The sequence below is a fragment of the Pan paniscus genome, chromosome 1, assembly GCF_029289425.2.
Source record: "Pan paniscus chromosome 1, NHGRI_mPanPan1-v2.0_pri, whole genome shotgun sequence".
Taxonomy (NCBI): domain Eukaryota; kingdom Metazoa; phylum Chordata; class Mammalia; order Primates; family Hominidae; genus Pan; species Pan paniscus.
This window is the reverse complement of record NC_073249.2, coordinates 99,361,628-99,374,030: the sequence shown is the minus strand read 5'-3', so window position 1 is coordinate 99,374,030 and position 12,403 is coordinate 99,361,628. Positions and strand designations below refer to the sequence as shown.

Here is a 12,403-nt window from a genome sequence, read left to right as displayed (position 1 = left end):
TCTTGAGTTCATCTTTCTGCCACCAGGGGTCAGTCCTGCATCAAGACCTTCTCCAGGAATGCCCACCAGCCCCAGCAACCTCACCAGTGGCCTGAAAACACCTGCACCTGCCACGACAACATCTCACAACCCTCTGGCAAATATCCTCTCCAAGGTGGAGATCACCCCAGAGAGCATTCTGTCTGCACTTTCCAAAACCCAGACACAGTCAGCCCCTGCACTGCAAGGTAACTGACATGTGCCAGAGGGACTCGAATTGTGAATGTTTGTCTCTGGCTTAAATTAATCCTGGATTCCATTTCTGATGAATCCAGAGCCATAAAATGTATAACACAGTTAATTCATTATTCTTATTTATTTATTTATTTATTTATTTAAATTTTTTGAGATGGAGTCTCACTCTGTTGCCTAGTTGGTGTGCAGTGGAGTGATCTCGGCTCACTACAACCTCTGCCTCCTGGTTCAAGTGATTCTTCTGCCTCAGCCTCCCTAGCAGCTGGGATTACAGGCCCACACCACCATGTCTGGCTAATTTTTGTATTTTTAGTAGAGATGGGGTTTCTCCATGTTGGCCAGGCTGGTCTCAAACTCCTGGCCTCCCAAAGTGCTGGGATTATAGGCATGAGCCACCATGCCTGGTCGTCATTATCCTTTTTTTAATTTTAGACAGAATTTCACTCTTGTCGCCCAGGCTGGAGTGCAGTGGCCCAATCTCAGCTCACTGCAACCTCCGCCTCCCAAGTAGCTAGGATTACAGGTGCCCACCACCACATCCAGCTAATTTTTGTATTTTTAGTAGAGACGGAGTTTTGCTATGTTGGCCAGGCTGGTCTTGAACTCCTGACCTCAGGCAGTCCACCCACCTCAGCCTCCCAAAGTGCTAGGATTACAGGCGTGAGCCACTGCACCCCTCCTATTTTTTTTATATTTATCATCTATGAGCTGACATCTGAAGAATTATAAAATGTCAAAGCTGAAAGAGACTAAGTATTATCTAGTCTAATCCCTTACTTTTCAGGTAAGGAAACTAAGGCTCAGTAAGGTGAAAAGATCTGCTTATGGTCACATACCTATCTATCTATTCAGTATGAGCCAAGACTGAAAGCCAGATTTCTTGACTGGAGTTCAATATTCTTTCACCTACACCATGACACCCTAGGGGCTGCATTAGTCCCAGCTTTTAATACAGGTTTATATATGTTGAGTTGTATTAATTTCAATGTTAACCAAAGCTAAAGACAGTAGGAAGGGTCCATTTATTATCAAAAAATATGGCCAGGTGCAGTCGCTCACGCCTGTAATCCTGGCACTTTGGGAGGCTGCGGCGGGCAGATCACCTAAGGTCAGCAGTTCAAGACCAGCCTGGCCAACATGGTGAAATACCATCTCTACTAAAAATATGAAAATTAGCCGGGTGTGGTGACACACACCTGTAGTGTGCTGAGATCACAGTAAGCCGGAATCACGCTACTGCACTCCAGCCTGGACGACAGAGCAAGACTCAGTCCAAAAAAAAAAAAAAAAAATTTTTTTATGACGCTTCAGGAACATAGTGAAACCCTGTCTCTACAACGGAATTAAAAATTAGCGCCGGGCGCGGTGGCTCACGCCTGTAATCCCAGCACTTTGGGAGGCTGAGGCAGGCGGATCATGAGTTCAGGAGATCGATACCATCCTGGCTAACACAGTGAAACCCCGACTCTACTAAAAATACAAAAAATTAGCCGGGCGTGGTGGCGGGCACCTGTAGTCTTGGCTTCTTGGAAGGCTGAGGCAGGAGAATGGTGTGAACCCAGGAGGCGGAGGTTGCAGTGAGCCAAGATTGCCCCACTACACTCCAGCCTGGGCAAAAGAGCAAGACTCTGTCTCAAAAAAAAAAAAAAAAAAATTAGCTGGGCATAGTGGTGCATGCCTGTAGTTCCAGCTACTCAGGGGGCTAAGGCAGGAGGATCACTTGAGCCCGGGAGTTCAAGGCTGCAGTACGCTGTGGTCACCCCACTGTACTCCAACCTAAGTGACAGAATGAGACCCTGCCTCAAAAAAAAAAAAAAAGAAATTTTCTGAGACATGAATATATCTTTTTTTGTCCTAATGTTTTATAGAGGCTTCATTATTTATTATTTTATTTATTATTTTATTAGAGTCTTAGATGTAGTATTTTTGTTTTCACCTACCTATAATCTCTCTCATTTGACCCTTTCTGTTCAGCTTTACTAATTATGTTTTGTGCATGACGCTGCCTGTTTCTAACCTTTTTTCATAAATCCTTCCTACTCTCTACTCTCTTATGCTCCAGATACCAATGAAATCCTTTTTAAGTACCATAGTATAATTATGAAATGAATTACAAATACCAGGGCAATATATTCAGTGTAGTGATTTACTCTATATCAGTAGTCTCAACCAAAGGCCTCCAGGGAGGACACTTGGCAATATTTGGAGACCTTTTTAGTTGTCTCAACTGGGGTAATGGTAGGGGTGCTACTGCCTCTAGTGAGTAGAGGCCAGGAGGATGCTCCTAAATATCCTACAATGTGTGAGACAGCCCCAACAATAAAGAATTATCTAGCCCAAAGTGTCAGTAGTGCTGAGGTTGAGAAACCCTGCTCTCTATCAAAGGAGTGGTGTAAAACAGTTTCCTAAACTGTTATGTAAGTGGATCATTCAAGCATATTATAGTGAAGTTTGTCTGGAGGTGCAGAAGAATTTTGTTACACAGAACTAAATAGTATTAAGTAATAATCCACAGCCCCTATCTATTGGCATCAGCAATAAAGAATTGATGATGACTGCAGCACATGTTGTACTACTAATATCAGGGACAATTTGAGAGTTTGACATGTTTATGCTTTCTCCCTTTTTATTTTTATTTGTTTGTTTGTTTTTGAGACGGGGGCTTGCTCTGTTGCCCAGGCTGGAGTGCAGTGGTGTGATCTCGGCTCACTGCAACCTCTGCCTCTCGGGTTCAAGTGATTCTCTTGCCTCAGCCTCTCGAGTAGCTGGTATTACAGGCTTACACCACCATGCCCGGCTAATTTTTGTATTTTTAGTAGACATGGGGTTTCGCCATGTTGGCCAGGCTGGTCTCGAACTCCTGACCTCACGTGATCCACCTGCCTCGACCTCCCAAAGTGCTGGGATTACAGGCATGAGCCACCTCGCCTGGCCTTCTTTTTTTTTTTGAGACAGAGTCTCGCTTTTCTCACCCATGCTAGAGTACAGTGGTGCAATCTCAGCTCACTGCAACCTCCGCCTTCCGGTTCAAGCAATTAGAGACGGGGTTTCACCATGTTGGCCAGGCTGGTCTTGAACTCTTGACATCAGGTGATCTGCCTGTCTCGGCCTCCCAAAGTGCTGGGATTACAGGTGTGAACCAACCGTGCCTGGCCGATGTGGAATTTCTGATGAGGCAAAATTTGAACAGAACTAGGTTCCTTATGGAATGTGGAATTCTCTTTGACTTTTAAAAGGATTGTATCTAGCAACTTAAATAGGTGTATTTCCTCGAAGACTGTTAACAAAATCCCAGAACTTTGTTCTGATTGTGTCATCCACAGCCCTAGGTATTGACAGATTTATAACACAAAAGAGAGACTTCAGGCCCGGTGTGGTGGGTCACACCTGTAATTCCAGCACTTTGGGGACAGGTGGATCACCTGAGGTCAGGAGTTCAAGACCAGCCTGGCCAACAGGGTAAACCTGTCTTTCCAAAAAAAAATACAAAAAAATTAGCTGGGCGTGGTGGCTCACAGCTGTAACCCCAACTACTTGGGAGGCTGAGGTAGGAGAATCGCTTGAACCCGGAAGGCAGTGATTGCAGTGAGCCAGCCTGGGCGACGAGCAAAACTCCGTCTCAAAAAAAAGAGAAACTTCAGTGGGCAAAGGAGCAGAGTATGACTTGTTATGATTAATGTGCAAACTTTTGGCTGGGCGCAGTGGCTCATGCCTATAATCCTAACACTTTGGGAGGCCACGATGGGAGGATCACTTGAGGCCAGGAGTTTGAGACCAGCCTGGTCAATATAGCAAAACCCCTATCTCTATTGTTTTTAAGAATTTTTAAAAATAATTAAAAAAAAAAAGATTGGAGAACAGTAATATTTAGTGGTGAGAGACAATTTTACCTATTACCAGAAATCTGAGTAGTATATCTATCTTAAAAAGATGTTCTTTTGAAGAAGTTATCCCAAAATATCTGAAAAATATGCTGAAATATCTTCTAAAAATCATATTACATTATTATATATCACATTCTAGTGTTTGAGGACTTCTGGGTTTTGTGAGAACAGTGATTACTAAGAATTAAATCAGGCTGGGCATGGTGGCTCACGCCTGTAATCTCAGCACTTTGGGAGGCTGAAGTGGGACAATCACTTGAGCCCAAGATTTTGAGATCAGCCTGCGCAACATGGTGAGACCTTGTCTCTACTAAAAATAAAAAAGTTAGCTGGGCATAGTGATGTACACCTGTGGTCCCAGCTACTCAGGAAGCTAAGGCAGATAAATCTTTTGAGCCCAAGAGGTTGAGGTTACAGTGAGCTATGATCGCACCACTGCACTCCAGCCTGGGTGACAGAGCAAGAGCCTGTCTCTTAAAAAAAGAAAAAAAAAAAAAAGGAAACTATTAGGAGGGATGAATTATGTGGCTAGGGAACTTTTTTTGGAATGAAACATGGATTTTTTTTTTCTTCAGAAGGATCATAACTAAAGTAAACATTATTTCAGTTGTTTGGATATTATTGAATATTGGATAACAATAAAGACCATCCAACATTATTTAGAAATAAATGGCTTTAAAATGTTACAAGGATGGAGGGGACTTGAAATTCTTTAGGCCAAATCTGTTAGAATATGGGTTAAAATTGAAATTTTGAAGAAACGTTAATTGAAGTATCACATGAAATATTTTCTTTAATCATATAATTACTAAGGAACAATGTTAGTGTATTCAGTGACTAAAAGCTATAAATTTGGGTGAAATGTATATTAAAATTTTTTTTAATTAATTTATTTTTAAATACAGAGACTCACTTTGCCACCCAGGCTGGAGTGCAGTGGCAGAGTCATAGTTAGTTTACTGTAACCTTGAACTGGGCACAAGTGATTCTCCAGCCTCAGCCTCCTGAGTAGCTAGGACTACAGGCATGCACCATCATGCCCAGCTGATTTTTAAATTTTTTTTAGAGACAGAGTCTCACTGTGTTGCCCAGGCTGGTCTCAAACTCCTGGCCTCAAGCCATCCTCCTGCCTCTGCTGCCCAAAATGCTAGGATTACAGGCATGAGCCACCATGCCCAGCCAAAAGTTTTCATTTGTGACCAGAAATTGGGTAAATTTTTAAAAATATGATTGAATTTATAGAACCTTCTGTTATCTTTTTGTCAAATATTTTTCTAAAAAATTTTCTACAGGAGCAGTTTGCTTTGTTGAACTTCAGCCTTTGCCCCAAAGAATTCTTTCTCAGTGCTTCTGAGAAAGTTTTGACTGTCAGTGAACACAGTTAAATTCCATCATTGTCAATCTGGACTAAATAATCCTTGGATTTTCCACACTATAAAATGGGGATTGTGTGTTTTCTTGTGAAAGGACCAGTGTCCCTGGTGGTCTGTCTTTGTAAGTCTTTGTGGTGTATGTTTGTTATAGCTACATTTTACAACCAAAACGGATGGTTGAAAGCATTGTTTTTCAAAAAGTAACAACAGTCTACCAAGAGGTGCTTCTTGAAAAAGGTGTTTGCTGTTCAGATAAGTTTCTGAAATTTGCATTTGCCTGTCTCCCACTTGAAAATAACAATGTATATTAACTTACTAGAGATAATAAGTTTGAAGGTTGAAGGTTGGTTTGAAGGTTGGACAGGAAAGGTAGAACAGATCTGTTTGCATTTAGAGAAACACTTCCACAGATCAAACATTAAGAAATACTGGCTTAAAGTGTTGTTTTAAGAATAACTTTGCCTCCTTTCTTTTCCTGCTTTGCCTAACTTAAACTATGAATGATTCTGACATTAAAATCTCCCCCTTCCTGTTGCCTTTTATTGTGCCATGTTGGGCTGATTTCTGGACTGTACTGGAAACATTTCAGTGATTTGCTCTTTATTGATAAAATAGGCCCTGTATTTTCTGTGACATTTAGCCATTGCTTGTTTGGTCTGGATTCCTTTTGGCCTTACACTTTGTCTATCTGGTTCCCACCAAAATGAATGAGAGTATCTGATTAGCCTACATTGTTTGCATTGTATGATAGGGAGTTGTTCTTTTTAACCCCTCTAATCTTTGTTTCTACAGGCCTGTCATCTTTACTTCAGAGTGTTACTGGGAACCCAGTTCCAGCCAGTGAAGCTGCCTCACAGAGCACTTCAGCCTCCCCTGCCAACACCACAGTCTCTACCATAAAGGGAAGAAATCTGCCCTCCAGTGCCCAACCTTTTATTCCCAAAAGCTTCAACTATTCTCCTAACTCATCAACTTCTGAAGTCTCTTCAACTTCAGCCAGCAAGGCCTCAATTGGGCAAAGCCCAGGGCTCCCAAGCACTACTTTTAAACTACCTTCCAACTCTTTGGGGTTTACAGCTACCCACAATACTAGCCCTGCTGCCCCACCTACTGAAGTTACCATCTGCCAATCTTCAGAGGTCTCCAAGCCAAAGCTGGAGTCAGAGTCCACCTCCCCAAGCCTGGAAATGAAGATTCACAACTTCTTAAAAGGTAATCCTGGTTTCAGTGGCTTAAACTTAAACATCCCAATCCTGAGCAGTTTGGGGTCCAGCGCCCCATCAGAGAGCCATCCCTCAGACTTCCAGCGTGGCCCTACTAGCACCTCAATCGACAACATTGATGGAACCCCTGTACGGGATGAACGGAGTGGGACACCCACCCAGGATGAGATGATGGACAAGCCCACATCCAGCAGTGTAGATACTATGTCCCTGCTTTCTAAGATCATTAGCCCTGGTTCCTCAACACCCAGCAGTACAAGATCACCACCCCCTGGGAGAGATGAAAGCTACCCCCGAGAGCTCTCCAATTCTGTATCTACATATCGACCCTTTGGTCTGGGCAGTGAATCTCCCTATAAGCAGCCTTCTGATGGAATGGAGAGACCATCTTCCCTGATGGACTCTTCACAGGAAAAGTTCTACCCAGATACTTCTTTCCAAGAAGATGAGGATTACCGAGATTTTGAGTATTCAGGGCCTCCACCCTCTGCCATGATGAACCTAGAGAAGAAACCAGCCAAATCTATCCTGAAATCAAGCAAGCTGTCTGATACCACCGAGTACCAGCCAATTCTGTCCAGTTATAGCCACAGAGCCCAAGAATTTGGGGTAAAGTCTGCCTTCCCTCCATCTGTAAGGGCCCTCCTGGACTCTAGTGAGAACTGTGACCGTCTCTCATCTTCCCCTGGGCTATTTGGTGCCTTCAGCGTAAGAGGGAATGAACCTGGGTCTGACCGGTCACCATCACCGAGTAAGAATGATTCATTTTTCACCCCTGACTCCAACCACAATAGCTTGTCTCAATCTACCACTGGGCATCTCAGTTTGCCACAGAAGCAGTACCCAGACTCTCCTCACCCAGTCCCACATCGTTCCCTTTTCTCTCCGCAGAACACCCTTGCCGCTCCCACGGGTCACCCACCCACGTCAGGCGTGGAGAAAGTCCTGGCCTCCACCATTTCCACCACGTCGACGATTGAATTTAAGAATATGCTTAAAAACGCCTCACGTAAGCCCTCAGATGATAAGCATTTTGGCCAGGCTCCCAGCAAGGGCACTCCAAGTGATGGTGTCAGTCTCTCAAACCTCACCCAACCCAGCTTGACCACCACTGATCAGCAGCAACAAGAAGAGCACTACCGTATAGAAACCCGCGTCTCCTCCTCCTGCTTAGACTTGCCTGATAGCACAGAAGAAAAGGGGGCCCCTATAGAAACCTTGGGTTATCACAGTGCATCCAATAGGAGGATGTCAGGGGAGCCGATCCAGACCGTAGAGTCCATCCGAGTTCCTGGGAAGGGAAATAGAGGACATGGGCGTGAGGCTTCAAGGGTGGGTTGGTTTGATCTGAGCACATCAGGTAGCTCTTTTGACAATGGCCCTTCAAGTGCCTCTGAGTTGGCATCCCTTGGGGGTGGGGGCAGCGGAGGCCTCACTGGCTTTAAAACAGCACCATACAAGGAACGGGCACCTCAATTTCAGGAGAGTGTCGGCAGCTTTCGTTCCAACAGTTTCAACTCAACATTTGAGCATCATCTTCCCCCATCCCCCTTGGAACATGGGACACCCTTCCAGAGAGAGCCAGTGGGGCCATCATCTGCCCCACCTGTCCCTCCTAAGGATCATGGTGGTATCTTCTCTCGAGATGCACCCACTCATCTACCCTCTGTGGATCTTTCGAACCCCTTCACAAAGGAGGCAGCCCTGGCCCATGCTGCCCCACCCCCTCCTCCCGGAGAGCACAGTGGAATTCCTTTCCCTACCCCACCTCCTCCTCCCCCTCCTGGGGAACATAGCAGCAGTGGTGGGAGTGGTGTCCCCTTTTCTACTCCACCCCCTCCTCCACCCCCTGTTGACCACTCTGGAGTTGTACCCTTCCCAGCCCCACCACTGGCAGAGCACGGAGTGGCAGGGGCTGTGGCAGTATTTCCCAAGGACCATAGTTCCCTCCTTCAAGGGACCCTGGCTGAGCATTTTGGGGTACTCCCAGGACCCAGGGACCACGGGGGCCCCACCCAACGGGACCTCAACGGCCCTGGCCTTAGCCGTGTACGAGAGAGCCTGACCCTACCCTCCCATTCTCTGGAACACCTGGGCCCACCCCATGGAGGAGGAGGTGGGGGAGGCAGCAACAGCAGCAGTGGCCCCCCCTTGGGTCCCTCACACAGAGACACCATCAGCCGGAGTGGTATGATCTTACGGAGTCCCCGGCCAGACTTTCGGCCTAGGGAACCTTTTCTCAGCAGAGACCCATTTCACAGTTTAAAGAGACCCAGGCCACCTTTTGCTAGGGGCCCTCCGTTCTTTGCACCAAAACGCCCATTCTTCCCTCCCAGGTACTGATGGAAACCAAGGGAAAGGCATTTTGAACAGTCTAGAGAACATTGGAAGTAGGAGTTTGGTTTATTGTTGTTGTTTTTATTTGTTTTCTCTTTCTCGATTTTTTTTTTATTATAACAAAGGGCCTCTCTTCCAAAGTAAGAAATCACATACGCTTACGTTTCACTATTCAATTCAATCCTCCCTCCCATTGCACTTATCTACCTTCCCCACGTTGTTTGTATTAAAAAAAAAAAAAAAAAAAAAAGTAAAGAAACACAACCAAAGCCACTTCATTTGGCTGGGGGGTTGGGGAATGGGGAGGAAAACAATCTTTATTTTACCCCATCTATTGAAGAGTATTATTACATTTGAAATAAAACTTCCATCAGTACAGATAACCACATGTGCAATGTTGGGATGTTATTTTGGGCTTGGCTTATCGAGTAGTCAATGGAAGGATTCCCGTCCCCTCTCTCGGCAGCTTAGTAACTGCTGTAGCCAGCTCGGCTCCCTTCCCTGTGTATCTGTGTCCTGCTAACAGCCAAGAGATGTTGCAAGGGAGGAAATGTGAGAGACCTTGAACCTGTCAGGTTTATTTGTTTTGTTTTTAAAGGCATGTTGAAGTTTAGTTCTTTACCCTTCTCCTAAAATCTTTTTTTAATCAGCCTCAAGGTTAAAATAAGGAGTGACTACAGTATGTAAAATAAGGAAAGGAAGCATTAATGGTGTGATGTGACCTGCCTGTTTTTTTGTAAACAAGAGAATAGGAAATGTTTTCAAGGTAGTTTCACATGTCTTGCACCAAGCTCATGCCTCTTGCTTTTCTTTTTTGACTTTATCTCCCTCAGTTTTTCTTCTGCTGTGGCCAGAAAGACAGTCACTACAGTTGACTATTGATACAAAGGTGCAACAGAAATATTATCCCTGCATTTTTAAATATAAGAAGTAGACATTAATTTTACCATGGTGCCTCCCTAATGTAAGTGATATTTATTGGTGGTTTTCAACAAAGGTTAACTATTAAAGAAAGAAATATTTGTCTTTATCTTCCTTTTCCCCTTGCCTCAGTCGTGTTATTCACCCCTATTCTTGATATTTTAAAGGAGGAGATTAAGTAGCATTTTCCTTTATATTATACACTTGTGTCTATCCCATTTCAAGGCTCAAGTCTTACCCCCACCTCTCGCTCCCAATAGGAAATAAAGACCATTTCTGCCCTTAGTTGTTTTACATGCAAGATAAGTGCTTTCCTTCTCCCTGGACTGAAAGACTTGTTTGTATTTCTACATCTAGTACTTGGGAAATAGATAATCACTGTACTTTGAGTGTTTATATCTTTATATCTAGGGACACTGAAAAGTAAATGTTGCTTTACTACCATTTTTTTTTAATTTAGTGTCTTACCCCAAGGCATACTCAACTGATAATCTCCAGCTAGATGAGTAAAACAGTATGTGTTTAGTTTTCCAGAGAATTCTAGCAAGTTTCATATTTTCTTCCAAGTTAGTATAGAACTAACTATAGGAAGTATGGGGTTGCTTTTTCCTCCAGTAGAATATTAAAGATGGGGGAGGGTGGGCAATGTAGTGACAGAAAATGATTCTCTCAGAATGAACTTTTCAGAGAAAGAGCAGCATAAACCAGGTGCACATCATGATTTGGGAGTTTTTGCGTAATTTATTCTGTTATTTATTTGGGCTTGCCATGTGTTCTGGGGTTAGGATGCTGCAGGTCATTCATCTTCTTAATGCCTGTCTGGTCTTAAGCCAACTGTTCTTTCTTTCCTCGACCCTCTCTGCCCTGTAGCTCTCCCCACAAAAATGCATGATACCATGACCTTACGTGTGGGATGGGGTATGTAGTGTAGCAAAGAAAAGAAAGTATATTGAGTCCTAAGACATTTGTTAGGGAAAAGCATAAGAGAAAATGGGGTGGGAGGTGGGGGAATTATATTTGACTTTCAAAATTGAAATAGGTTTTTTTTTTTTTGCAGAAATTAAATGGGATGTTTTTCATTCTAGAATAAAAGAATGTGAATTCTCTTTGCTGCTCTTGTTTAAGCTAAAAGTAGTGTTTACTTGAAAAGGCTCTTGACCATTTAATTTTTATCAGAAAATGTGGGGATGTCAGGAAAGTGGCTTCCTGAACGCTGGGGCGGGATAATTGTCCTCAAAAGTATGATGGTTAATACATGAAAGGAAGACTTTGTTGGACAGTTTCAAAGATGGGCTTTTAAGGAGTTGGGTTTTTGTGGGGTACTTTTTTGTTTTTTAAGCCACAAAATCCTCAATATGTTTGTTTTAGGATGGAAGTGAGGATTTGTATGAGACTGTCAGCTATTAATTTTAAGGAAATCTTAAAATTTACATTTACATCAGTAAATGAAGATGACAATGTGTATATATGTGATATAGTGAAACAGAAAAGACAGTTCTGGTATTCATAACATGAAAGAAAGGGGTTTTATTCTTTCTGTGTCTGTGATTTAAAACTCCGTGACCATGCTCTGACTTTTGTATTTCAACCTGAGTTTAAACAAATAAACAAGATATTTTTTAAAGAAAGCATAACATAGTGTGTCTTAGCAAGGACATGATTCATATGGAAGCAGAATGTGAGAAGTTGTAAGGTCCTTGGTACTCACTGTAAAATCACAGACAGAGAATTGGTAGGGGTTGTGAATACACTAGTACCACTTAAAGTTCAGTGATACAGTTCAGAAATAGGGTCCTTAAATATTTTGAAAGAATTTACTCTTCAGTCAGCTTAGATGAGAGCTCTCTCCCTGCTCCCCTCTACCCTCTCAAAAGTTGAGAGTAAATAGAATTTGGTTTGATTCCAGGGAGGGGAAAATAAGCAGAGAATAGGACTTTTATACTTTCCAATACCAGGAATAAAATGTTTGTGATATATATGGGTCCAGCAAACCTATCGAGATAATGTGAATACGATAAACTTCCTAATGGCAGGATATTCACTCTCAATCCTGAAGTTACCGGTTCCTGCAGAATTGAGCTTCAGCTGTTACTGTTTTGAAGCCGCTGTAAATTACTGCTTTCCCCAGTTCCCCCACTATTTTTTTTAAATGGGCGGGGGCGCCTGTTAAGATCTAAAATAGATATGTTGGATTGATATTCTCACGTGTTCGGTGTGGAAAACAAAACAAGTACATGCTTTAGAAGCAACAACAATGAAATCCTTTTGAAATGTGTGTTAATATCGTTTAATAAAATAACTAGTTTGAAAGGTTTGACATTTTTCTTTGAGACGGGCTTGGACCAGGGGCCCCTGGCTTCCTAGTGAGTGCAAATAGGAGGGAACTTCTCAGAGCTGAAACCGCTGCTTTGTGGAGCAGGCCTGTGGTTGG

The 12,403-nt window shown here is 43.2% G+C and overlaps 1 protein-coding gene across 13 annotated transcripts in view; it reads left to right on the top strand.

The window, feature by feature from the left end:
• The window catches only part of RPRD2 (regulation of nuclear pre-mRNA domain containing 2), a 112,719-nt gene extending 100,437 nt beyond the window's left edge, over positions 1 to 12,282 (top strand). For 5 of the 13 annotated variants that reach the window (XM_003817311.5, XM_003817310.6, XM_063605576.1 and 2 more), the window contains 2 exons: positions 27 to 227; positions 6,284 to 12,282. In XM_003817311.5, coding sequence (XP_003817359.4) covers positions 27 to 227; positions 6,284 to 9,057 — 2,975 coding nt within the window. In that variant the 3' untranslated portion in view covers positions 9,058 to 12,282. The remainder of the gene's footprint in view (positions 1 to 26; positions 228 to 6,283) is intronic. The other 8 variants (XM_055101806.3, XM_008970475.5, XM_055101827.3 and 5 more) reach the window with 5 other exon arrangements.
• Positions 12,283 to 12,403: the final 121 nt, after the last annotated feature.